The 25079-nt window shown below is 41.6% G+C and overlaps 1 protein-coding gene across 1 annotated transcript; it reads right to left on the reverse strand.

The window, feature by feature from the left end:
* Positions 1 to 7166: 7166 nt before the first annotated feature.
* On the reverse strand, positions 7167 to 15947 carry CDK5R1 (cyclin dependent kinase 5 regulatory subunit 1). Its single transcript, XM_060781187.2, has 2 exons — positions 15791 to 15947; positions 7167 to 11856 (listed from the first exon to the last, which is right to left on the reverse strand). Exon 2 carries the CDS (start codon positions 11709 to 11711, stop codon positions 10794 to 10796), a length of 918 nt encoding a protein of 305 aa, XP_060637170.1. The 5' UTR covers positions 11712 to 11856; positions 15791 to 15947; the 3' UTR covers positions 7167 to 10793.
* Positions 15948 to 25079: the final 9132 nt, after the last annotated feature.

Raw genomic sequence — 25079 nt, forward strand, 5'->3', positions numbered from 1 at the left:
GCTGCTTGTCAGTCTTGCCAAGAGACTCTGTTGCCAGAAGCAAACTGGGCTTGTCCCAACCTCCCTTCCACCCTCTTCTTTTCTTCTTTCCTAATTACCAGCGTGCCTTCCAGTTTCCCCTTTTACAGCAGCCACTTTAGCCACAGAAACTTTTTCAGTTAGCACCTTTGTATGGTAACCCAATGTAATGGCTGTATTTGAATAATGATAGAAGTCAATAGGATTGTATGTTGGAAAAGACTCTCCAGATCTGTAAAATTAGCTATATAATATGTGATGGAGTATTTTTCTTGACTTAAATGAATATACAGTATTTGTGCCTTTTTTCTGATTTTCCTGTGTGTCTGTATTTGAGAGAAAGAGACGTGCGAGAGAGAATCTGTGTGTGTCTTGGTTTTATCGATCTATAAATTAACTGTTTCTTAATTGTATTTTGATTTTAAGCCTGGGAGAATAATGTAACGAACATTTTAGAATGCAGTTTATACAGAAATGTTTGGCCCAAACCCGTTATAATTAAAATGTATTTTGTTTACATAATTAATTGCAATAAACAAGAGGGCTCAAGTATACCTAAAACAAAATCTGTTTTTATTGGGAAAGTTTATGTCAATATCTGGAGCAGGGGGCCTCAAACTATGGCCCGGGGGCCGGGTACGGCCCTCCAAGGTCATTTACCTGGCCTTCGCTCAGGGTTAACCTAAGTCTGAAATGACTTGAAAGTACACAATGACAACGACAACAACAATCCTATCTCATCGGCCAAAAGAAGGCCCACACTTCCCATTGAGATACTAATAAGTTTATATTTCTTAAAATTGTTCTTTATTTTAATTATTGTATTGTTTTTAAGTGTTTTTTTACACTACAAATAAGATACGTGCAATGTGCATAGGAATTCTTTTTTTTTTTTTTTTCAAATCATAATTTGGCCCTTCAACAGTTTGAGGAACTATGACCTGGCCCTCTGTTTAAAAAGACCCCTGATCTGGAGCAACAGCAGCATTTGCTCTGAACTAATACTACTCACTGGAGCGTCATACAAGGAGCATACCACCCCTCTGTTATGCCAGCTCCATTGGCTGCCGATACAGTTCCAAGCACAATTCAAAGTGCTGGTTTTGGCCTATAAAGCCCTATACGGTTCTGGCCCAGCATACCAGTCCAAACATATCTCTTTCTACGTCCCATCTCGGAGTTTAAGATCTTCTGGGGAGGCCCTGCTCTCAATCCTGCCTCTGTCGTAAACGCGCTTGGCGGGGACGAGGGACAGGGCCTTCTCGGTGGTGGCTCCCTGTGGAATTCACTCCCTGGTGAAATTAGATTATCAGTGTCCCTCATTTCCTTTAGAAAGAAGTTAAAAACGTGGATGTGCGACCAGGCCTTTGGGTAATCTTGCTGACAGTGACAGTGACAATGATGACAATCACTATGGAAATGGACCATGGACATGCTGGATGGAGTCTCTAACGACAGAATTCGGCTTAGATAAGGCCACCAGACTGTTATTTGGTCTGCTCCTGACACGATAAATAAATCAAACTGCAATTTTAGCACATACCTGAGTTGATGCTTTCATAGGTCATGGAAAAAGAGGGCTCTTTCGCACAAATTGTGTATTGTACACATTCTGAGTGGTAGCAACAAAAATATTGGTTCAGACTTTTCTTTCCTAAAGACTTCTAGATGTGTTGAACTACAAATTTCACAATCCCTTAGCAGTCCTGGTGGTGAAGAGAGATCCACCTCTCCAGAGTAATGTTTGTCAGTCAAGTGGATCTCTACCTAGAGTCCCTCCACAATCAGGTCTGACAAAACTTCTGCTCAAGTCTTAAAAGCTTCTGCAAGATCAGAGGAAACAAATAGGATGGATTTGCTTCTCGTAAAGCTATTTTGTGTATTTCAGAATCCCAAGGTGTCATTGTCAGCATACCTTTTTGCAAATCTGGTACAGCACTTACACTACCTCTCCTTGTTCTAAGTATGAGATCTACTTCAACTATTCAATGTCTTGTGTATGGAGATAAAAAGAACTACTATAATAATGAATACGGAGAAATATATGACAACAAATAGGAAGAACAAGAGACCTCTTCCACAAGATCTGAGAAATCAAAAAGAAATTTAAACCAAAAGTGAGGATGCTACATGAATAATACATTACAAAGTAGAAATAAAGAGAAATAAAACTCCAAAGACTTTATATAAAAGAGATGAATAAATGTCAGAATCGTTTCAAGAAAAACATTATGAAGACAACGTTCCCATTTTAGAAAGTGGAAGCTGCACTTATAGCACGTTTAAGAAATAAATCACAAGGAACAGATAGTATACCTCTATAACAGGTTCAGTCTAGATAAGGCATAGGCAAACTTGGGTCCTCCGGGTGTTTTGGACTTTAACTCCCACAATTCCTAACAGCCTCAGGCCCTTTCCTTTCCCCCCTTAGCCACTTGAGCTCTAGAGCTTGCTCTAGAGCAGTGGCTCTCAACCTTCCAAATGCCGCAACCCCTTAATACAGTTCCTCATGTTGTGGTCACCTCTAACCATAAAATTATTTTTGTTGTTACTTCATAACTGTAATTTTGCTATTGTTATGAATTGTAATGTCAATATCCGATATGCAGGATGTATTTTCATTCACTGGACCAAATTTAGCCCAAATTTGAATACTGGTGGGGTTGGGGGGGGGGGTTGATTTTGTTTGGGAGTTCTAGTTGCTGGGATTTATAGTTAACCTACAATCAAAGAGCATTTTGAACTCCACCAACAATGGTCTTGAACCAAACTTGGCGCACAGAACTCCCATATTGGAAGGGTTTGGTGGGCATTGACCATGAGTTTTGGAGTTACAGTTCCCCTACATTCAGAGAGCACTGTAGACTCAAGAAATGATGGATCTGGACCAAACTTGGCATGAATACTCAACATGCCCAAATGTGAACACCAGTGTAGTTTGGGGATACAGACCTTGACATTTGGGAGTTGTAGTTAGAATCATAGAATCAAAGAGTTGGAAGAGATCTCATGAGCCATCCAGTCCAACCCCCTGCCAAGAAACAGGAATATTGCATTCAAATCACCCCTGACAGATGGCCATCCAGCCTCTGTTTAAAAGCTTCCAAAGAAGGAGCCTCCACCACACTCCGGGGTAGAGAGTTCCACTGCTGAACTGTTGGGATTTATAGTTCACCTACAATCAAAGAGCATTCTGAACCCCAACAACAACAGAATTGGGCCAAACTTCCCACACTTCCCATGACCATGTGTTTTCTGATGGTCTTTGGTGACCCCTCTGACACCCCCTCGTGACCCCAACAGGGGTCCTGACCCCCAGGTTGAGAAACGCTGCTCTAGAGCAAGCCCATGCTTGCTCTAGATGCATCTATTTCAATTCTAACTATATGGAAAACAAAACAATGGCCCATAGATGGGAAATGAGCAATATACATTACAATCTCTAAGGAAGGAGACACCAAGGATTGCAGCAACCACCGGATCATTGTGTGAACTCCCATGCAAGCCAAGCAATGCTCTACATTTTATAGCAAAGGATTTTACAACAAATACAGTGAGAATTGCCAAATGCCCAAGCTGGGCTCAGGAAGGGCGGAGGCATCAGGGATCTCATTGCAAATATAGGCTAGATAATGTAGTATAGCAAAGGATTTCAAAAGAAAATTAGTTTCTGCTTTCTACACCATAACAAACTCTTTGACTGTATAGATTATGAAAGACTATGGGTGGCTCTTAAAGAAGTGGGTGTGCCAGATTATCTCATTGGCTTGATGCATAATCTGTATTGCGGACAAATATTGTTAGGACAGTATACAATGGAACAGAAGTATTTCCAATTGGCAAGACTTAATTTTATTACCCTATCTGTTCAATCTGTTATGCCAAAAAAAAGTCATACATAAAGCAGAATTAAATCCAAATGTGGAGATGTGAAGACTGAAGGAAGGTACATCAGCAATTTAAGATATAGTATTAGAAGAAAATGGAAGATTTGAAGACAGTCAAGGCAGAAAGCAAAAATGGGTTTACAGTTGAATATTAAAATAATAATAATAAAGATCACAGATAGTTTATCCAACTTTAAAATAGTTCAAAATTGTTGATATACTGCAGTAAAGAAATCAAATAAAAGAACCAAGGGGTTGGAAGAAAGGCTACGAAGGAATTAGAGAAGATCTTGGAAGTGTACAAATTTCTAAGCTGAGGCTGTCATGCTTTTGGCCATCTCGTAAGAACACAAGGGACCACTAAAATGATTATAATACTCAACAAAATGGAATAAAGAGGAAGACTGCATTCCAGATGGATAGATTCAATTAAGGAACCCACAGTCTTGAGTCTGCACGAACTGAGTTGGGTTGTTGAGAACAGAGCAGTGTTTCTCAACCTCGGGGTCAGGACCCCTGGGGGGGGGGGGTCACGAGGGGGTGTCAGAGGGGTTGCCAAAGACCATCAGAAAACACAGTATTTTCTGTTGGTCATGGAGGTTCTGTGTGAGAAGTTTGGGCCAATTCTATTGTAGGTGAGGTTGAGAATGTTCTTTGATTATAGGTGAACTATAAATCCCAGCAACTACAACTCCCAAATGTCAAGGTCTATTTTCCCTAAACTCCACCAGTGTTCCCATTTGAACATATTGAGTATCCATGCCAAATTTGATCCAGATCTATCATTGTTTGAGTCCACAGTGTTCTCTGGATGTAGGTGAACCACAAATCCAAAACTCAAGGTCAATGCCCAACAAACCCTTCCAGTATTGTCGAAGGCTTTCATGGCCGGAATCACTGGGTTGTAGGTTTTTTCGGGCTGTATGGCCATGGTCTAGAGGCATTCTCTCCTGACATTTCGCCTGCATCTATGGCAAACATCCTCAGAGGTAGTGAGGACCTCACTACCTCTGAGGATACTTGCCATAGATCAGTGGTTCTCAACCTGTGGGTCCCCAGGTGTTTTGGCCTACAACTCCCAGAAATCCCAGCCAGTTTACCAGGTGTTAGGATTTCTGGGAGTTGAAGGCTAAAACATCTGGGGTCCCACAGGTTGAGAACCACTGCCATAGATGCAGGTGAAACATCAGGAGAGAATGCCTCTAGACCAGTGATTCTCAACCTGTGGGTCCCCAGGTGTTTTGGCCTATAACTCCCAGAAATCCCAGCCAGTTTACCAGCTGTTAGGATTTCTGGGAGTTGAAGACCAAAACATCTGGGAACCCACAGGTTGAGAACCACCGCTCTAGACCATGGCCATACAGCCCGAAAAAACCTACAACAACCCAAACCCTTCCAGTATTTTCTGTTGATCATGGAAGTACTGTGTGCCAAGTTGGTGCAGTTCAAAATGCGTTTTGATTATAGGTGAACTATAAATCCCAGCAACTACAACTCCCAAATTGCAAAATCAATCCCCCCAATATTCAAATTTGGGTGTATTGGGTATTTGTGCCAAATTTAGTCCAGTGAATGAAAATACATCCTGCATATCAGATATTTACATGATGATTCATAACAGAAGCAAAATTACAGTTGTGAAGTAGCGACGAAAATAATGTTATGGTTGGGGGTCACCACAACATGAGGAACTGTATTACGGGGTTGTGGCATTAGGAAGGTTGAGAACCACTAAAATAGAGCATCTTCGAGGTCTCTCATTCATAGGGTTGTCATAAGTTGAAGTCACAATGAAAGCAATAAGTAACAACAAAACAGACTTCTGTCTCCTAGATCCCAGGCTTACCGCAAAGCAAGCATTAAGTTTCCCAATACATCCATTTTCCAGTTTATACTTTTTCATTGATTTAAGTACAGCCCAGCTCAGCAAGATGGTTTGTGGAAAAAAGTGAAAATGGTGGAATTAATCTTTTGAAGGTTGAAAAGGAATTATGGGAAATATTGTCAAAGCATCCCTAAATCACCAAGTTGAGAAAAGTGAGGAGTGTTTGTGAACTAATATAGCATTCATTGTAAAAATCCAAGCAACTAGACATCATGGTGTAATCCACCATGAATTACACCCCAGTATATTGTGTTTACAATCTGATATATCAGTTACATGGTACTGTGGCATTCGGGAATATCAGAATCAAAAAACTGTCCTTTGTTAGACCTATTTTCATCAATGTAAGTTCAATGTGTTGTCGAAGGATTTCATGGCCAAAACCACTGGTTGCTGTGAGTTTTCTGGACTGTATGGCCATGTTGCAGAACCATTATCTCCTGGTGTTTCACCCACATCTATGGCAGGCATCCTCAGAGGTTGTGAGGTCTTTAAGCGGTCTTTAAGACCTCACAGCCTCTGAGGATGCCTGACATAGATGTGGATGAAATGTCAAGAGGGAATGCTTCTGGAACAACCTAGAAAATTCACAACAACCCAATGTAAGTTCAGTTTGATTCAGGTGGCTCTATTTAGCCTTCACCATCTTTGACAACTCTCTCCCGTTAAGAGAGTTGTCTCATCCACATCTATGTTAGGTGTCCTCAGAGGTTGTGAGGTCTTAAAGACCTCTTAAAGACCTCACAACCTCTGAGGACACCTGACATAGATGTGGATGAAATGTTAAGAGAGAATACTTCTGGAACAGCCCAGAAAACTCACAACAACCCAATGATCCGGATGGCTCTATTTAGTCTTTACCATCTTCGACAACTCTCTCCCGTTGAGAGAGTTGTCTCATCCACATCTATGTCAGTTGTCCTCAGAGGTTGTGAGGTCTTAAAGACCTCTTAAAGTCCTCATAACCTCTGAGGACACGTGACATAGATGTGGATGAAATGTCAGGAGATAATGCTTCGACAAGTCTCTCCCGTTGAGAGAGTTGTCTCATCCACATCTATGTCAGGCGTCCTCAGAGGTTGTGAGGTCTTAAAGACCTCTTAAAGACCTCACAACCTCTGAGGATGCCTGCCATAGATGTGGATGAAATGTCAGGAGATGATGCTTCGACAACTCTCCCATTGAGAGAGTTGTCCCATCCACATCTATGTCATGTGTCCTCAGAGGTTGTGAGGTCTTAAAGACCTCTTAAAGACCTCACAACCTCTGAGGATGCCTGACATAGATGTGGATGAAATGTCAGGAGAGAATGCTTCTGGAACATGGAATATCACACAACCGTGTTTTTCTTTTCAAAACAAATCTCCAGAGAACTCTTTCTGTAATGGATGGTCAGTGCATTTTATTTTGAATCAGCACAGTACAAAAATAAATAAAAATAAAGGGGGAGGGGTTAAGTTACAGGCACACACAGCTCTGTGACAGTCTTATATTTATAAACCTCACATACTTACAAACACACTATAATACACATACATACAAAAAAGAGACCATTTATAAATTAATTTAAGTAATAATAAGCAATAATCATAATACCAGTTTTGGTCAACAAATATCTACAGAAGAGATTGCACACTAAAAAATAAAGAAAAAATTCCAAAAAACCTTAACATACACAGACATGTAGAATTTAGCAGGTTTTCTATTTTTTCTCTTCTCCCCTCCCTCCCCAAAATGTACAGTTATGAAGAATTTCAAGTGAAAAAAAATGGCACACTTTTTTTTCCTTTGTATTTTTTCCCCCTGCTTTTGAATTTTTTTTCATTAAACAACGGTTTTCCAAACAGAGCTAAACTCTTAACAACTGTGTACAGTTAAGATCGGAAATGATCCAGAAGTTTTGAGATGAAGCACATTGATCAGGAGGAGCCGGGGCCTGCGTGATGGCGAGAGGGCGAGGACGGAGGAGGAGGAAGAGGAGGGAATGTGCTTGAGAATTGTGCACGGTGAGTGAACTGTAATTTTAATCTTTACAATCAGCTGTTCTAAGTTTGTGTCTGTTGTCGAAAGACACGATGCTGCTGTTGGCATGCACAACATCACTGTAAAGCAATGGTGAACGAACAGAAGAAAGATCTCCCTCCCTCCCTCCGCCCCGCCGTTAGTATAGATTTTGTTCTAAAAGTATTTTCGTATAGCAGCAGGTAAAAATCCCATTCATTGCTCTTGTGTGTACTCAAGTATATCAGTTGATCCTTTGTTGTTTCCCTATTATAAAACAATAAATACAGAGGATCCAGGACTCCGAAGGAAACAAAGACAGTTATTCACCCCGAGGCTCACAAAACCAAATCACTTTTGCTTCCCATGCGGTACAATCCTATGCCGACTTATGCGAAGAAGCGAATCTTCTGCACAGATCACTAGGTCTTCCTGCGTAGGATTACAACTTTAAACCTTTCCGAAGCTTATGAGAAAAAATTTAATTTTTTTTTTGTATTTAAAAAAAGTGCATGGGGAAGGCAAACGCGACGTATGTTTGTTTAGTTGTTTATTTATAAAGGTCCAGGCGCAGTCTGGCATTGAGCCCGTGCCTCTTAAGACGTTCCAGAAGCCAGCAAAGATGCCGAGCAACGGACACTGTCGTGGAAAGACTGAAATGATATATGTGCCATCCATTTTGGAGCAGCAAATGATCATGCAATGCAGATCTATACACACACACACCCCAATTTCCCCGCCCCGTCAACTATGGAGACCCCCAAAGAAGCCCACCCTTGGCCTTCCTTCCTCCTATGAACCCAAAACGAACACTTAAACAGTCAGTGTCTCCCATTGTAATGGCTCAGATTTTGGCCTAGCTTTGAAGGCAAAGAGCAAGCCCAGCAGCTGTTTAGTATTCACAAGCTCTCCGTTCCTGTCTACTTCCAACCTCGCAGCTTAGACCTTTTTTTTTTTCATATTTCACAGCTTTTTTTCTCTGTTCCTCGTAAGTATTTTTAATAGTGCTCTGCTGCTTTTGAAGTTAAATTGCAAGCTACCCTATTTAACAACGTTAAGTACACTATAGCCTTCCGTCTGCCCTTCTGCTAGAATGCCAGCATCCGTAACACCAGGAGTGGAAGCGCATCCCAGAATATTTCCTGTCCGACAAAGCAATCTTCAAGCCAGACCGTAGTAGGCTTTTGTCCTCCCTCCTGCGTCTCCCACAAGAATGCTAAACCCAAGAAGATGGCCTCCGTCCCAAATGAGGTTCATTATCTTCCGCAGAATGTTATTGCCCTGGACGATTGGCATTCGATTCACATTGTCATTAACTGAGCAAAATTCAGTGTATCTAGTCATGACCCCACCCCCCACCCCGCCCCCCAACTTCCTATATACATCTACCGTCCCTGAAGGTAATGAGCAGAAAGACGTTTACCTCTTTCCTGTATAACAAATGGAAAGCTAAGCAAAACAACTGAAATGTACAAAGCATCAGATGGCATTGAATGTTTACAAGGATAAATGAAATTATCAAGTGCTGGCATATGGTTTGTGGGGTCTCAATAGGGAAAGGATGATTATCGTACAAACAGATTGGTGCCTCAAGAGAAGCATTGGCCATATATACCTACAGAATATACAAAATAGAAAATCTATTTACCTTTTTGTATATGCTGCAGATTGGTAATGTTAGACACAATCTGTTTTCAGAACCGTTAAGTCAAACATCATGGATCTCTTGCTTTTATTATTGTTATTCAATGCATTCTCTTAGTCTTCTCCCCCAGAGCTCTTCCCTCCCCCCAACTCATATAGTGTTCAATTGGCTAAATCCTCAACTCAAGGGAAGGGACTGGAGGTACCCATAATACCAGCCGCATATGGGGTTCAGCATTGTTGGATAAACCAACGTGGACTCGTGAGAATGTAGATGACATCATTCCCACACTTTCCAGTTAAGTCGATCCTTGGTAAGGGATAATTATATTCCGGCAGTTCAAATGGCCACAATACAACTGTGGTCACCCTGCTCTGAAACAGCCAAATTATACAATACAATAAAATAAAAATAACCCAGCAAAAATGAATTACAGCTGGAGGCCATCTTGAATACAGCCCCTACTCCATATTGACAGGGTTGGGAACAAGTGACCCTTCAGAGGTCAGACCTCAACTCCCATGAAACCCTATGGTGAAGGATGATGGGAGTCGAGGTCCGGCAACATGCAGGAGGCCACAGGTTCTCCAGGCTCCCTCGCTTGATTTTACTCGGGTGCTTTAACAGGACACAATCCCCAAGTCTCAATTTTACCTTTTAGCTCTGATGTTTTGAGATTGCCCCACGGAGCCCAAGATGTTGCCCCCCGTGAAAGGGGTGGCAGAGGTGATAACATACAGAGGGGCAGCAATAGGCCTGGTTCTCAAGGCAACCCCGTTTTCATGCAAGAAAGAGTCCATTTTGCAGGACAATACTGTGTTGGTGTCATTTTGCTCAAGTCGGTGTGTGCAAAGTAAGTCCATTTAAACAAAAGGAAATCCCATTCTTTGATCCCTTTTTTTCTGGAATGCCAGGCGCTGAAACATCCAGTGGATCTGATCGTTTTTTCTTCCCAAGGAGCATAAGATGCTCTTTGCTTTCTCTACCGCAATCCACCACGAGGAATTAAGATCCCGTTGGCAGCAAAAACAACTGGCAAAGAGGCGCTGCAAGTCATGCGTGGCTGTGCTTGGCCTTCGCTCCTGCTCTGCTCGAAGAGGAGATACAGTCCCATCTGCCACATGCAGTGAAATAGATACCTAAAGAGGCCAAGCTCCCATCGTCCCCATTTCATTTCACTTCAGAGAAGCCAAGCCAACCATGGGTGGCGAAGAACGCTAGCTTGGAGTCCTCCTTTAGGCTTGTCCAGCCTTAGCTTTGTGTCCTAGTATGTTTTGGAAACAAAAAAGAACATAAAGGAAGGACCAAAAATAAAAAAGGAAAGAGGAAAAAGTATGGTTTCCCGCTGCATCGGCGCTCACCGGTCGAGGCCTATGAGGAGCCTGTTCTTTTCCTCCTGGCTGCTCTCGTTCTTCAGGTCAGCAAAGACCTGAGTGAAATAGTGCGGGTCGGCATTGATCTGCAACATTTTGGGACTCATGAGGTTAATGATGGATAGGCAGCGATCCCAAAAGGCCTCTTTACAGCTCTCCACCAGGAAGGGCTTGAGAGGGTAGGAGATCTCGTTGCCCATGTAGGAGTAGGAGAGATAGAGGCAGGTCAGCAAGACGGCTTGCAGTTCGTGGTCGGTGGCCACCTCGCAAGAGATGACGTCCCTGCAAAGCATGTACAGAAAGACGACGTTAGCCGGGGTGATGAAGCCTTGGTCTTGCCAGCCTTGCAGGAGGAGGGACCGGTCGACGCTCCGGAGCCACAGCACTGGGTCGGTGGGCGAGAGGTGTTTCAGCCGGTAGCACCGTCGGCACAGGAATTCGCCCAGGCACCGGAGCAACTCGCTAGTCGAAGCTTGGACGATCACCCTCTTGGGAGTCCCCGAGGAATTGGTGTTGGGGTGCGGGGTCTTCTTGACAGAGGAGAGGGCGCTCTTGGAGTTGGAGATCTGGTTGTTTGGGGCCGGCGGCTGGGCACTCTGGTTCTGAGCGAAGGTGGAGAGGTTGGCACAGGAGAGGGACTTCTTTAGGTTCTCGTTGTTGAGGTGGGTGACGTTGTTCTGGTAGCTGCTGTTGGGCTGCACCTTCTTGGAGTTCTTCTTTTTGGCAGAGACGGCCACGATGCGCTTCCAAGGCAGCACCGAGATGATGGAGTGGCGCTTGAGGCTCTTGTCCTTGGCATTCTTGCTGTTCTGGACGGCCGTGTAATGCCCCACCGTGGCCGAGCCGTCCTCAAAGAGGGTGGCCTTCCGGTAACTGGGCGAAAGGGACAACACGGTGCCCATGGCGCCGGTGAAGGAGGAGGAGGGAGGAGGAAACGTGCGAGGAGCTGAACAAAGCCAGCAGCCAGCGGGGTGCCGTCTCAGCCCGGTGGTCTGGCTTCAAACCCCGTTTCCCCTCCGCCACTGCCTTGACGATCTGGATTCAGACCTGTCAAAGACAACACAGTTTGGATAAGCATGGGGAAGAAACAGATGCCGAAACGTCCATCTTTCTCTCTGCTGCGCAGCCTCCCTTTTCTTGACGATGCACCAAAACCACTTCCCTCCCTGTCATAATATTCCACTGTACGCACAATCTGAATCTCCAAAATGGCCCTTCCTGGCTTCGATTGTAGCTATTTGTGGGGAAGTAGTACAAAAGAAATCCCCGGTGGCACAGTGGGTTAAACCCCTGTGCTGACAGTACTGAAGATCAGGTTCAAATCCAGGGAGGGCGCGGATGAGCTCCTTCTATCAGGTCCAGCTCCTCATGCGGGGACATGAGAGAAGCCTCCCACATGGATGGTAAAAACATCAAAACATCTGGGGGTCCCCTGGGCAACGTCCTTGCAGACAGCCAATTCTCTTGCACCAGAAGCGACTTGCAGTTTCTCAACTCGCTCCTGACACGACCAAAAAAATTTACACCAAAATATTTCTTCCCCTCTATTGGTTTGAGCATTGTGGGGCACCTTCCTACCCAAAATAGTGACAAGGGGGGGGGGGGGGGGGCAGGGGACAGTTCCACCTTGTCTCTTGTGCTATTCTAATAATATAATATAATGTAATATAATACATTGTATATACATATAATATTTATAATATTATGATGCAATGCAATATAATAGTAACAGCAATATGTGGGGCACCTTCCTACCCAAAATAGTGAAGGGGGGCAGGGGGCAGTTCCACCTTGTTTCTTGTGCTATTCTAATAATATAATATAATGTAATATAATATATTGTATCTACATATACTTATAATATTATGATGCAATGCAATATAATAGTAATAACAATATATGGGGCACCTTCCTACCCAAAATAGTGAAGAGGGGGGGGGGGGCAGGGGACAGTTCCACCTTGTCTCTTGTGTTATTCTAATAATATAATATAATGTAATATATTGTATATACATATAATATTTATAATATTATAATGTAATGCAATATAATAGTAATAACAATATGTGGGGCACCTTCCTACCCAAAATAGTGACGAGACTGGGGTACAGGGGACAGTTCCACCTTGTCTCCTGTGCTATTCTAATAATATAATATAATATAATATAATATAATATAATATATATACATATAATATTTATAATATTATAATGTAATGCAATGTAATACTAATAATATTATAATAATTTTATATTTATATTTCATGCAATATTACTAATAATATTACAATACAATGGTATAGCACAATATAGTAATATTTAATACTGATATAGAATCATAGAATCCAGTCCAACCCCCTCCAAAAATCAGGACAATTGCATTCAAAGCACCCCTGACAGATGGCCATCCAGCCTCTGTTTAAAAGTGATGCTTCTTGTCCTATGCTAATAATATAATAGATTGTATAATATAATAATATTACAATATAATGGTATAGTACAATACAGTAATATTTAATACTGATATAGAATCAAAGAATCCAGTCCAACCCTCTGACAAGAAGCAGGAAAATTGCATTCAAAGCACCCCCAACAGATGGCCATCCAGCCTCTGTTTAACAGTGATGCTTCTTGTCCTATGGTAATAATGTAATATATTGTATAATATAATAATATTACAATATAATGGTATAGTACAATATAGTAATATTTAATACTGATCTTGTACTGTGCTAATAATATAATATATTATGTGTGTGTGTATGTATGTGTGTGTGTGTGTGTATATATATATATATACACATGTGTGTGTGTGTATATATGTGTGTGTGTGTGTGTGTGTGTGTATATATATCTTGTAAGCCGCTCTGAGTCCCCTTCGGGGTCAGAAGGGTGGCATATAAATGTCGTAAATAAATAAACAAATAAATAAATAAAATGGCAAAACCAGGGCCCTCCCTTGACTTCAATGAGATGTCACATCAAAACATCCTTTCCTCTCCATCAATCTGGGTTTGAGTGCCTTACCCCTCCTAAAAAAACCCAAAACGGCTGCGACGACGGCGACCCATATCTCATAATAATTGGAGACGGCCATGATTACCCCTCTGCGCCTCACTCTCCATCATGTCTGATTGACAGGGGCCTACCTCTTGCCCCTTTCACATCTCCGCCAATGTCAAACTGTGCTTCCTTTCCCTAACCAAACCAAATATCCTCCTTCCATACACACACCATGCGACAGTGTGCGCTGTGTTTGCACAACAGGAAGCCATATTAGCCGGCTGCAGCAAAAAAAAAAAACCATAACAAAAAACCCAACAACAACAAAAGATCCCTGCCAGCGCCTTCGCCAGATGAATCAGAGAAGTCGGTTGCGACAATATATTATTAGCATAGTACAATATCAGTATTAAATATTTCTATATTGTATTATATCATTATATTGTAAGACTATTAGTAATGTTACATGTCATTTAAATTTATTTATTCATTTGCGGCATTTATATGCCGCCCTTCTCACGCCGAAGGGGACTCAGAGCAGCTTACAACATTATATATATATATATATATATATATATATACATACACACACACACACACACACAATATTATTTGCATAGTACAATATCAGTATTAAATATTACTATATTGTATTATACCATTATATTGTAATATTATTACTAATATTACAAGTCATTTTAAATACATAATTATAATATCATATTATTGGTATTATATTGCATACAATATATTATATTATTAGCATAGTACAATATCAGTATTAAATATTACTATATTGTATTATACTGTTACAATGTAATATTATTACTAATATTACATGTCATTTAAATATATTTGTAATATCATACTATTGGTATTATATTGTATTATTAGCATAGTACAATATCAGTATTAAATATTACTATATTGTATCATAGCATTATATTGTAATACTATTAGTAATATTACGTGTCATTTTAATATATAATTATAATATCATATTATTGGTATATTGCATACAATATACTATATAATTAGCATAGTACAATATCACTATTAAATATTATTATATTGTAAATATTACTATATTGTCTTAAATATATAATTATAATATCATATTATTGGTATTATATTGCATACAATATATTATATTATTAGCATAGTACAATATCAGTATTAAATATTACTATATTGTATTATACTGTTACGTTGTAATATTATTAATATTACGTGTCATTTAAATATATAATTATAATATCATATTTTTATATTATTAGCATAGTACAATATCAGTATTAAATATTACTATATTGTCATTTAAATATATAATTATAATACCATATTATTGGTATTATATTTCATGCAATATATTATATTAGCATAGTGCAATATCAATATTAAATATTACTATATTGTATTATATAGTGCAATATCAGTATTAAATATTACTATATTGTATCATACCATTATATTGTGATGTTATTAGTAATGTTACATGTCATTTAAATATATAATTATATTAGTATTATATTGCATTACATTACAATATGATAAATATTATCTGTATATACATTATTATTATTATTATTATTATCATCATCATCATCATCATCATAACACAGGAATTGGGAATCAGGTGCAAGTTGCCATCCATTAGGACCCACCTGGGCTCTGATCTGATTCTATGGGGAAAGGGGGTCCAATTTGGAGCTTTCTATTGCTTAGGTTTGGTGATTCCACAGTGACACGAGTGGGTGGAAGGGGAATCTTGGGGTGTGTTCACCCAGACAGCTCCCATTCTGGCCGTTCCGGCCAGAATGGGAGCTGTCTGGGTGAACACACCCCAAGATTCCCCTTCCATCCACTCGTGTTTTTTCCCTCCCACGCAAAACTCACCCCCCCCTCCCTCCTCTGTATCATTTTGCTGCATCCATGCGAAAGGATGCTCTCCTCCGATTAGATCACAGAGTGGTACCCACCGCAGTGCAGGGAGGGGCTCGTGTCCCGCGTGGCTTCTGTCCAGGGTCCTGCAGCAATGGAGGCGACGGAGGGGAGGGCCTCCAGCCTCCCCCCTTGCCTGCTTTCTCTGGCTTAGAGGCACATCCACAAGAGGAATCGGGAGTCTCCCCACCCAAACCCCCCTCCCTCCCACCCTCCCTCCCACCCGAAATCACGGAGCGTGGCGTCCCGGCCGCCTCCCAATCCGCGCCTGTGGGTGCTGATGCTCCTGCTGCTGCTCCTGCTGCTGCGCCCGGCTTGGTTCCGCGTCCCGCTCGTCTCCACTCCACCAGAGACGGCGTTCCAATGAGCCCACGTCGCTCCGCCCCTAAACACGCCCACGCATCCACTGACACTCTGGCCACGCCCACACCTCAACAGAAAGCTCTCACTCTCTCTCTATCTCTCACTGCAGCTCGGCTTTGCAGGGAGCGCCCCCAAGCGGCGGCCAGGGGAAAGGCAGGCATTTTCAAAACAACAGAGCATGTGCAGAATGTCAATGGAGGGATTTATTTATTTATTTATTTATTTATTTACTTTACTTTACTTGTATACCGCAGTTTCTCAGCCCAACAGGCGACTCAACGCGGTTTACAACAAGGGTAAAAAGTCAGTCAACGATATACAATTTAAAACCATAAGAACATAGTATACAAATATTAATACAACAGTAACAACACAATACATCTCATCACTAAAGTCGTGATCCAATTCGTCGTCCATATTTCCATTCCTGTAATCATCACATTCATTGCACTGTTTATCCGAATGCCCGTTCAAACATCCAAGTTTTTAATCTTCTTCGAAACACCATTAGCGAGGGGGCTGATCTCACCTCCATGGGAAGGGTGTTCCACAGCCGAGGGGCCACCACAGAAAAGGCCCTGTCTCTCGTCCCTGCCAGCCGCACCTGTGAAGCAGGCGGGATAGAGAGCAGGGCCTCCCCAGAAGATCTTAGGGTCCTGGCGGGCTGATAGGCAGAGATACGTTTGGATAGGTAGCTTGGGCCAGAACCGTTTAGGGCTTTATAGGCCAACGCCAGCACTTTGAATTGAGCCCGGTAGCAAATCGACAGCCAGTGGAGCTGGTGCAGCGGAGGAGTAGTATGCTCCCTGCGCTCCGCTCCTGTTAGTATCATGGCTGCCAAGCGTTGGACTAGTTGGAGCTTCCAAGCCGTCTTCAAAGGCAACCCCACGTAAAGCTTCTGAATAGAATCATAGAATCAAAGAGTTGGAAGAGACCTCACAGGCCAGTGTTTCTCAACCTGGGGGTCAGGACCCCTGAGGGGGTCGCGAGGGGGTATCAGAGGGGTCACCAAGGACCATCAGAAAACAGTGTTTTCTGTTGGTCATGGGGATTCCATGTGGGAAGTTTGAGCCAATTCTATCGTTGGTGGAGTTCAAAATGTTCTTTGATTGTAGTGAACTATAAATTCCAGCAACTACAACTCTCAAATGTCAAGGCCTATTTCCCCAGACTCCACCAGTGTTCACATTTGGGCATATTGAGTATTTGTGCCAAGTTTGGTCCAGATCCATTATTGTGTGAGTCCACAGTGCTCTCTGGATATAGGTGAACTACAACTCCCAAACTCAAGGTCAATGGCCACCAAACCCTTCCAGTGTTTTCCAATGGTCATGGGAGTTGTGTGTGCCAAGTTTGGTTCAAATCCATTGTTGGTGGAGTTCAGAATACTCTTTGATTGTAGGTGAACTATATATCCCAGCAACTACAGCTCCCAAATGGCAAAATCAATCCTCCCCCAACCCCACTAGCATTCACATTTGGGCATATTGGGTATTTTTGCCCAGTTTGGTCCAGTGAATGGAAATCCTGCATATCGGATATTTACATTATGATTTATAACAGTAGTAAAATGACTGTTATGAAGTAGCAACGAAAACAGTGTTATGGTTGGGGGTCACCACCACATGAGGGACTGGATTAAGGGGTCACTGCATTAGGAAGGTTGAGAACCACTGTCATAGGCCATCCAGTCCAACCCCCTGCCAAGAAGCAAGAATAGGGAGAGGGAGGGCACTCCAGAGCATGTGCAGAGTGTCAATTAATGTTTTTTTTAAAGCTTCTGAATAAGTGTCAATTTAGGGATTTTCTTTAAAAACACTAATGAATAAAGATAGGGAGGGCGCTCCAGAGCATGTGCAAAGTGTCAAGGGAGGGATTTTTTTAAAAGGTTCTGAATAAAGATAGGAAAGGAGCTTCAGACCATGTGCAGAGTGTCAGTGGAGGGATTTTTAAAAGCTTCTGAATTTTTACTTAGGCGATCCCTCGTTTTCCGAGGATGTCTTCCAATATTCTTGTGGGTCTATATGTGGCTGTGGAGCCCTATTCTTGATCTGCATCTTCTTCCGCAATGAGGGCACTGGTTTCCAGGTGGAAGGCAGTCTCGGTCAGGGTTGGCTTGACGCGCCTTCCTCTTGGCACGCTTCTCCCTTTCACCCTCCATTCGTGCCTCCTCAAATTCTGCAGCACTGCTGGTCACAGCTGACCTCCAGCTGGAGCACTCAAGGGCCAGGGCTTCCCAGTTCTCAGTGTCTATGCCAGAGTTTTTAAGGTTGGCTTTGAGCCCATCTTTAAGTCTCTTTTCCTGTCCTCCAACAATCCGTTTTCCGTTCTTGAGTTCGGAGTAGAGCAACTGCTTTGGGAGACAGTGGTCGGGCATCCGGACAACGTGGCCGGTCCAGCGGAGTTGGTGGCGGAGGACCATCGCTTCAATGCTGGTGGTCTTTGCTCCTTCCAGTACGCTGACATTTGTCCACTTGTCTTCCCAAGAGATTTGCAGGATTTTCTGGAGGCAGCGCTAATGGAATCGTTCCAGGAGTTGCATGTGACGTCTGTAGACAGTCCACGTCTCACAAGCATATAGCAGGGCTGGGAGGACAATAGCTCTATAAACTACTGAATAAGGATGGGGATTTACAGAGCATGTGCAGAGTGTCAATTGAGGGTTTTTTAAAAAAAACTTGTGAATAACGATATGGAGGGAGCTCTGGAGCATGTGCAGAGTATCAATGGAGGGATTTTAAATAAAGCTACTGGATAAGGATAGCGAGGAGGTTCCAGACCATGTGCAGAGTGTCAACAGAGGGATTTTTTAAAAAAACACTAGCGAATAAGAATAGGGAGCTCCAGACCATGTGCAGAGTGTCAATAAAGGGGTTTTTTGATAAAGCTTCTGAATAAAGATAGGGAGGGGGCTCTAGAGCATGTGCAGAGTGTCAATGGAGGGATTTTTTAAAAAAACACTAATGAATAAACATAGGGAGGGAGTTCCAGACCATGTGCAGAGCTGATCAGTTTGTCGTTTGTATTTAGCTTGAGATTGCTGATTTTTTCTATGAAGTGGGCTGAGTCCTTGATGTAGTGTGTAGTGAGCCCAATATGGCTTTGTAACTGTGCAGCAAGAAATTTTGCTAGGTCGTATGTGGGGGATCCAATGGCACATACACATACCAGAGACCATGAAAATGAACAAAATCTGGCTACCAGTATTAAAAAACTCTAAAATTATAACAGCTAAACAACAGAGAGGAAAAAACCAGGCACAGATTAACACCTCCCAGCAACAGATTTTCCCAGGCGCAGGCAGGCCTTCAAATGCTAATGAAGGTGATCAGCTGAACATTCACACCTAACTGCAGCAGGGAAGAGCTCCTTGCCCCACCCCAGCCATTCCACAGATATATATAAACCCATTGTCCTAATTCCAACAGACCTCTACCTCTGAGGATGCTTGCCATAGATGCAGGCGAAACGTCAGGAGAAATGCCTCTAGAACATGGCTCTATAGCCCGAAAAAACCCACAAGAACCTTGTCAATTGAGAGTTTTTTAAAAAGCTTCTGAATAAAGATAGGGGGAGCTCCAGAGCATGTGCAAAGTGTCAATGGAGGGATTTTTTTAACAGGTTCTGAATAAGGATAGGAAGGGAGCTTCAGACCATGTGCAGAGTCAGTGGATTTTAAAAACTTCTGAATATAGAGGGAGGGAGCTCCAGAGCATGTGTAGAATGTCAATGGAAAGGCTTTTCTTTTAAAAAGCTGAATAAGGATGAGGCTGCTCCAGCCCATGTGCAGAGTGTTAATGGAGATATTTTTTAAAAGCTACTAAATAAGGATAGGGAGGGAGTTCCAGAGCACGTGCAATATCAATAGAGGGATGTTGAACTAAAGCTTCTGAATAAGGATAAGAAGGGAGCTCCAGAGCACGTGCAGAGTGTCAATGGAGGGATTTTTTAAAGCTTCTGAACAAGGATAGAGAGGAAAATCCAGAGCATGTGCAGTGCAGAGAGCTTGAAATCCATCTTTTGTGATGAAAGGATGGACTGCCTCAAATTTGTGCAAGTCAGGTTGCTCTCCCTTAGAGCATCTCTTTTGATCTCACAATATGTAATGTCAGTGTGTGCTCTTTTAAAGAGACATTTTAAACTTTGCTAAAATGTAAAGAAACATAAAGATAAAGAAAAAAGATATACTGTAGTCAGGAGAAAGGAAGAAAAATAAAGGCATTACTTCCAATTGCATTTTTACAGTTATACATACTGTCAGTCTCGCTGTATCCACGGATTCTGCATCCACAGATTTAACCATCCATGGCTTGAACATTTTTTACAACCACTGTTGAAGAAAACATCACTGGACCCACTCAATTGAACAACTTTTGGCCTGTGGCCTTTTTTTGTGAGGTCCTTCAAGGGTCAATATTGCCCCCCACCCATGTTGTTTAACATATATATGAAGCCACTGGGGGAGATCATCCAGAGTTTTGGAGTTGGATGGCATCTGTACGCAAATGACATTCAACTCTACTACTCTTTTCCACCTACTTCTAAGGAGGCTGTTCAGGTCCTGAACCGGTGCTTGCAATGGTACTCCTGGTAAGTCATAAGGCCGAACAGGATATAGGGCAACCTGTGTTGGATGGGGTTACACTCCCCCTGAAGACATAGGTTCGCAGCTTGAAGTCCTCCTGGATTCATCACTGAGCCTGGAACCACAGGTCTCGGCAGTGGCCAAGGGAGCATTCACACAATTAAAACTTGTGCACCACTTGCGACCGTACCTTGGGAAGTCAGGTGACCACAGAAATTCATACTCTGGCTACATTCCAATAGACCACTGCAACGCGCTCTACGTGGTGTTGCCTTTGAAGACTATTTGGAATCTCCAGTTGGTCCAATGGGCAGCAGACTGCTCACTGGAGTGGGATACAGGGAGCACAGGACCCCCCATGTTATGCCAGTTCCATTGGCTGTCAGTCTGCTTTCGAAGTTATGGTTGCTCTATGTTAGGAGATATATATATATATATATATATATATATATATATATATGAGAAGCATTACATTTTTACCATAAATACTGTATATACTTGAGTATAAGCCTAGTTTTTCAGCCCTTTTTTCAGGCTGAAAATGTCCCCCTCAGCTTATACTCGAGTCAAGGTTATTTATTATTTTACTCTGTTCTTGTTGTTATTATTATTATATTTATTAAATATTCTCATTATTATTATTACATTTATCATTTTACTCTATTATTATTACATTATTTTTTTTACTTTATAATTGTTTACTGCTACATTCATTATTTTACTCTTTTTGTTACTATTATTATATTTCCATTATTTTACTCTCTTTATTATTATTGGAAGGATATGTAAGCACATTTACATTGAAGAAGGTTAGAATATTGGTTTAATCAGAGTTAGACAGTCTTATCTTAAATTACTGTTTTATGTAAATATTCAAAAACATTTCACCTACTGATGCCTCAATTAATGTTATTTTATTGATATCCATTTTTATTTTGAAATTTACTAGTAGCTGCCGCCTTTCCCACCTCGGCTTATACTTGAGTCAATACATTTTCCCCAGTTTTTTGTGGTAAAATTAGGTGCATCGGCTTGTATTCGGGTTGGCTTATACTCGAGTATGTACAGTATGTTGAAACCCGCACTGAGGTATACAAGTACATAAATAAATAATAAATTAAAAATCCAAAAAGCAAACCTTGATTTTGCCATTTTATATAAAGCATTGTGTATGATGAAATAGAAGCAAGCATCCATGGATTTTGGTATCCACAGAAGACCAGGAACAAAATCCCAGCAGATACCAGATAATTAGCAGATAATTGGATAATTATTCATACCTCACTCTCTGACATTAATATGACGTTTCTTTTCCTTTTTGCCATAATCAACTCCTTCCAAACATCAATACCAATAGTTACCAAGTCTTCTTCTCCTTCCTCCTTTTTTTCAGAAATGTTGCTAATGACCTTTCTCTGATCAAAGAAGACTATTTCTCCATTTCTTGTATGTCATACCAGTTTCGCCACCCATTTCTCCAAAATAGAGAGTATTGCATAATTCCATTTTTATAGCAAACCAATATTGCCCGGAGTTGCATTTTGTAATGGTATTTATTAGGATAAACAATTGTTAGTTTTACAATTGTCTGGATGGTTTCATCACCATACTGACATACAAAGCAGTACTTTCTTTGTCCCTCAGGTAGTGACCACATCCAGGTGATATCAGTCTCCATGATGACCCTCTGGCTTTTAGTGGCTACAGCTAGAACTTTTTGGTTCATTTCTAAGTTGCTGGTCATCTTGCAAATACAGTAATTGTACTGTATTTGCTTCTAGAGTGACTTGACTCTACTACCCTCTTGCAGGTAGTTCTGGACGGCTGCAACTCCCATCAGCCCTAGATTTATTTGGACTTCAACTCACTTCAGGCTTGGATGTGGCTGGGCTGTAACAATTATATTTGGTCACAAGTGATCGTCTATGGTGTGCCAAATTTGGTCCAGATCCATTGTCAGTGGGATTCACATGCCTCTCCAGATGTGGGCGTATTTCAACTCCCATCAACCTCTGCCACACACCCCCAAACCCCGCAAGTATTGTAAGTGGGTCATGATGAGTGATTCCACTTTAATTGCCATGGCTGTATCCTATGGAATCCTGGGACTGGTAGCTCAATCCCAGAGCTCTCTGCCTAATAATCCTAAATGCCCCTCCTTGAACTACAAATCCCATGATTCCATAGCACTGAGACATGGGAGTTAAAGTGGAGCCATAGTGTTATCCTTATACAGTGTGAAGGGGACCTGATATAAGGGCTTCCTCTGTAATCAAAACATCTAAGCAGTTGCAATCTGAGGGTACATCTCCAGTGAAGATCTAGCTTTGGGTTTTCCACATATCAGGATGCAGCTGCACTTTAGACTTATGCAGTTAGACACCATTTGAATCGTCATGGCTCAATGCTATAGAATCAGGGGAGATATAGTTTGACATGAGCTTTAGCCTTCCCTGCCAGAGTTCTTGCATCTCACCAAACTATACATCCCAAGACATCATAGCATTGAATCATGGCAATTAGTGGTGTCAAACTGCATGAATTCTACCGTGTAGATACATCCTGAGATGAACCATGGATTGCGACCTTATACATGTGTTATTTAACACATCGGGTAACCACCATGTTTGTCTGCCTCAGAAATTGCCAGAAATCTCAGCTCCATCCTATATAGATCTTTCACACAAACAGCTAGAAATACACTCTGCCTGCCTACACACTGTGCAGCACATAAGTAATATTCTCTGTGTGCTTGCTTTATTTAACTCAAAGCGGGTGAAAGGCATGAAAAATCCTTTCTCTATGGATAGCTGATTGCACCAACCTCATTGCAGTCCATTTCTGCTTTGAATTTGCTTGTGAACATATGTATCCCTTTGGTATAACTGTGCTAATCTGTTTATTTTGTGTTGTAGATTACGCAATTTACATCTGTGAGTAAAATAAAACACACTGCATAAGAGGATGGCTTATACCACCCTAAATCTGTTCTATTTTTTTCCTCCAAGTAATTGTTTAGCCTGTAAATAGTGTCACCTAGTGACAAAAGATTGCCTTACACCTTAGACTTAAGCAGCTAAAGCAGTGATTCTCAACCTTCCTAATGCTGCGACCCCTTAATACAGTTCTGCATGTTGTGGAGATCCCCAACCATAAAATTATTTTCGTTACTACTTCATAAGTAATTTTGCTACTATTATAAATCGTAATGTAAATATCTAATATGCAGGATATATTTTCATTCACTGGACCAAATTTGGCACAAATACCTGATATACCCAAATTGGAATACTGGTGGGGTTGGGAGGGATTGATTTTGTCATTTGGGAGTTGTAGTTGCTGGGATGTATAGTTCACCTACAATCAAATGTATAGTTCACCTACAATCAAACAATGGAATTGAACCAAACTTGGCACACAGAACTCCCATGACCAACAGAAAATATTGGAAGTGTTTGATGGGCACTGACCTTGCGTTTTGGAGTTGTAGTTCACCTACCTCCAGAGAGCAATGTGGACTCAAACAATGATGGATTAGGAACAAACTTGGCAAGAATACTCAATATGCCCAAATGTGAACACTGGTGGAAAATAGATCCTGACATTTGGGAGTTGTAGTTGCTGGGATTTATAGTTCACCTACAATCAAAAAGCATTCTGAACTCCACCAACGACAGAATTGGGCCAAACTTCCCACATAGACCCACATGACCGACAGAAAATACTGTGTTTTCTAATGGTCTTTGGCGACCCCTTTGACACCCCTCCCCCCAGACCCTCCAGTGGTCATTATGGATAAAGTCATTATGTGCATATAGTGGTCCTGACCCCCAGGTTGAGAAACACTGAGCTAGAGAAAGCAAAGAAAGTTGCTCAAAAAGATTCCCTTTTCAAAAACAAGGATTTGAGAAAAAGGTCTTATTTTTGATTTATATTTAGTAGAAATGCCATTCCCTTGTGCTCCAATGAGAAGCTTGATTGACTTAATTCACCTGACCCAGCTGCTTGCTCTTAAGGTGGGTAGTAGTGGGATGCATGTTAACTTCAAAAGCAACTGTCCTTACGGGGAGTCCATTAATTTTATATGGTTTTCTTAGTCAAGGAATACACAGTAGTTTTGCCTGTTCATCCCTCTATAATATAACCTACAGAACCTAGTGGTCTCCCATCCAAGGGCTAACCCTGCTTAGCTTCCAAGATCAGACAGAATCTGTTACCTTTAGGATATTTAGGACTATATAGTATTACAGAGCAGTTACAGCACTGTAGTTCTAAGGCTGGGTCTGCCATATAAACCAGTTTCCGATTCCAGATTATCTGCTTTGAACTGGATTATATGAGTCTACACTGCCATAATCTGGATTCAGAAACTGAATTAT

Source organism: Anolis sagrei, chromosome 6, assembly GCF_037176765.1.
Source record: "Anolis sagrei isolate rAnoSag1 chromosome 6, rAnoSag1.mat, whole genome shotgun sequence".
Lineage (NCBI taxonomy): Eukaryota > Metazoa > Chordata > Lepidosauria > Squamata > Dactyloidae > Anolis > Anolis sagrei.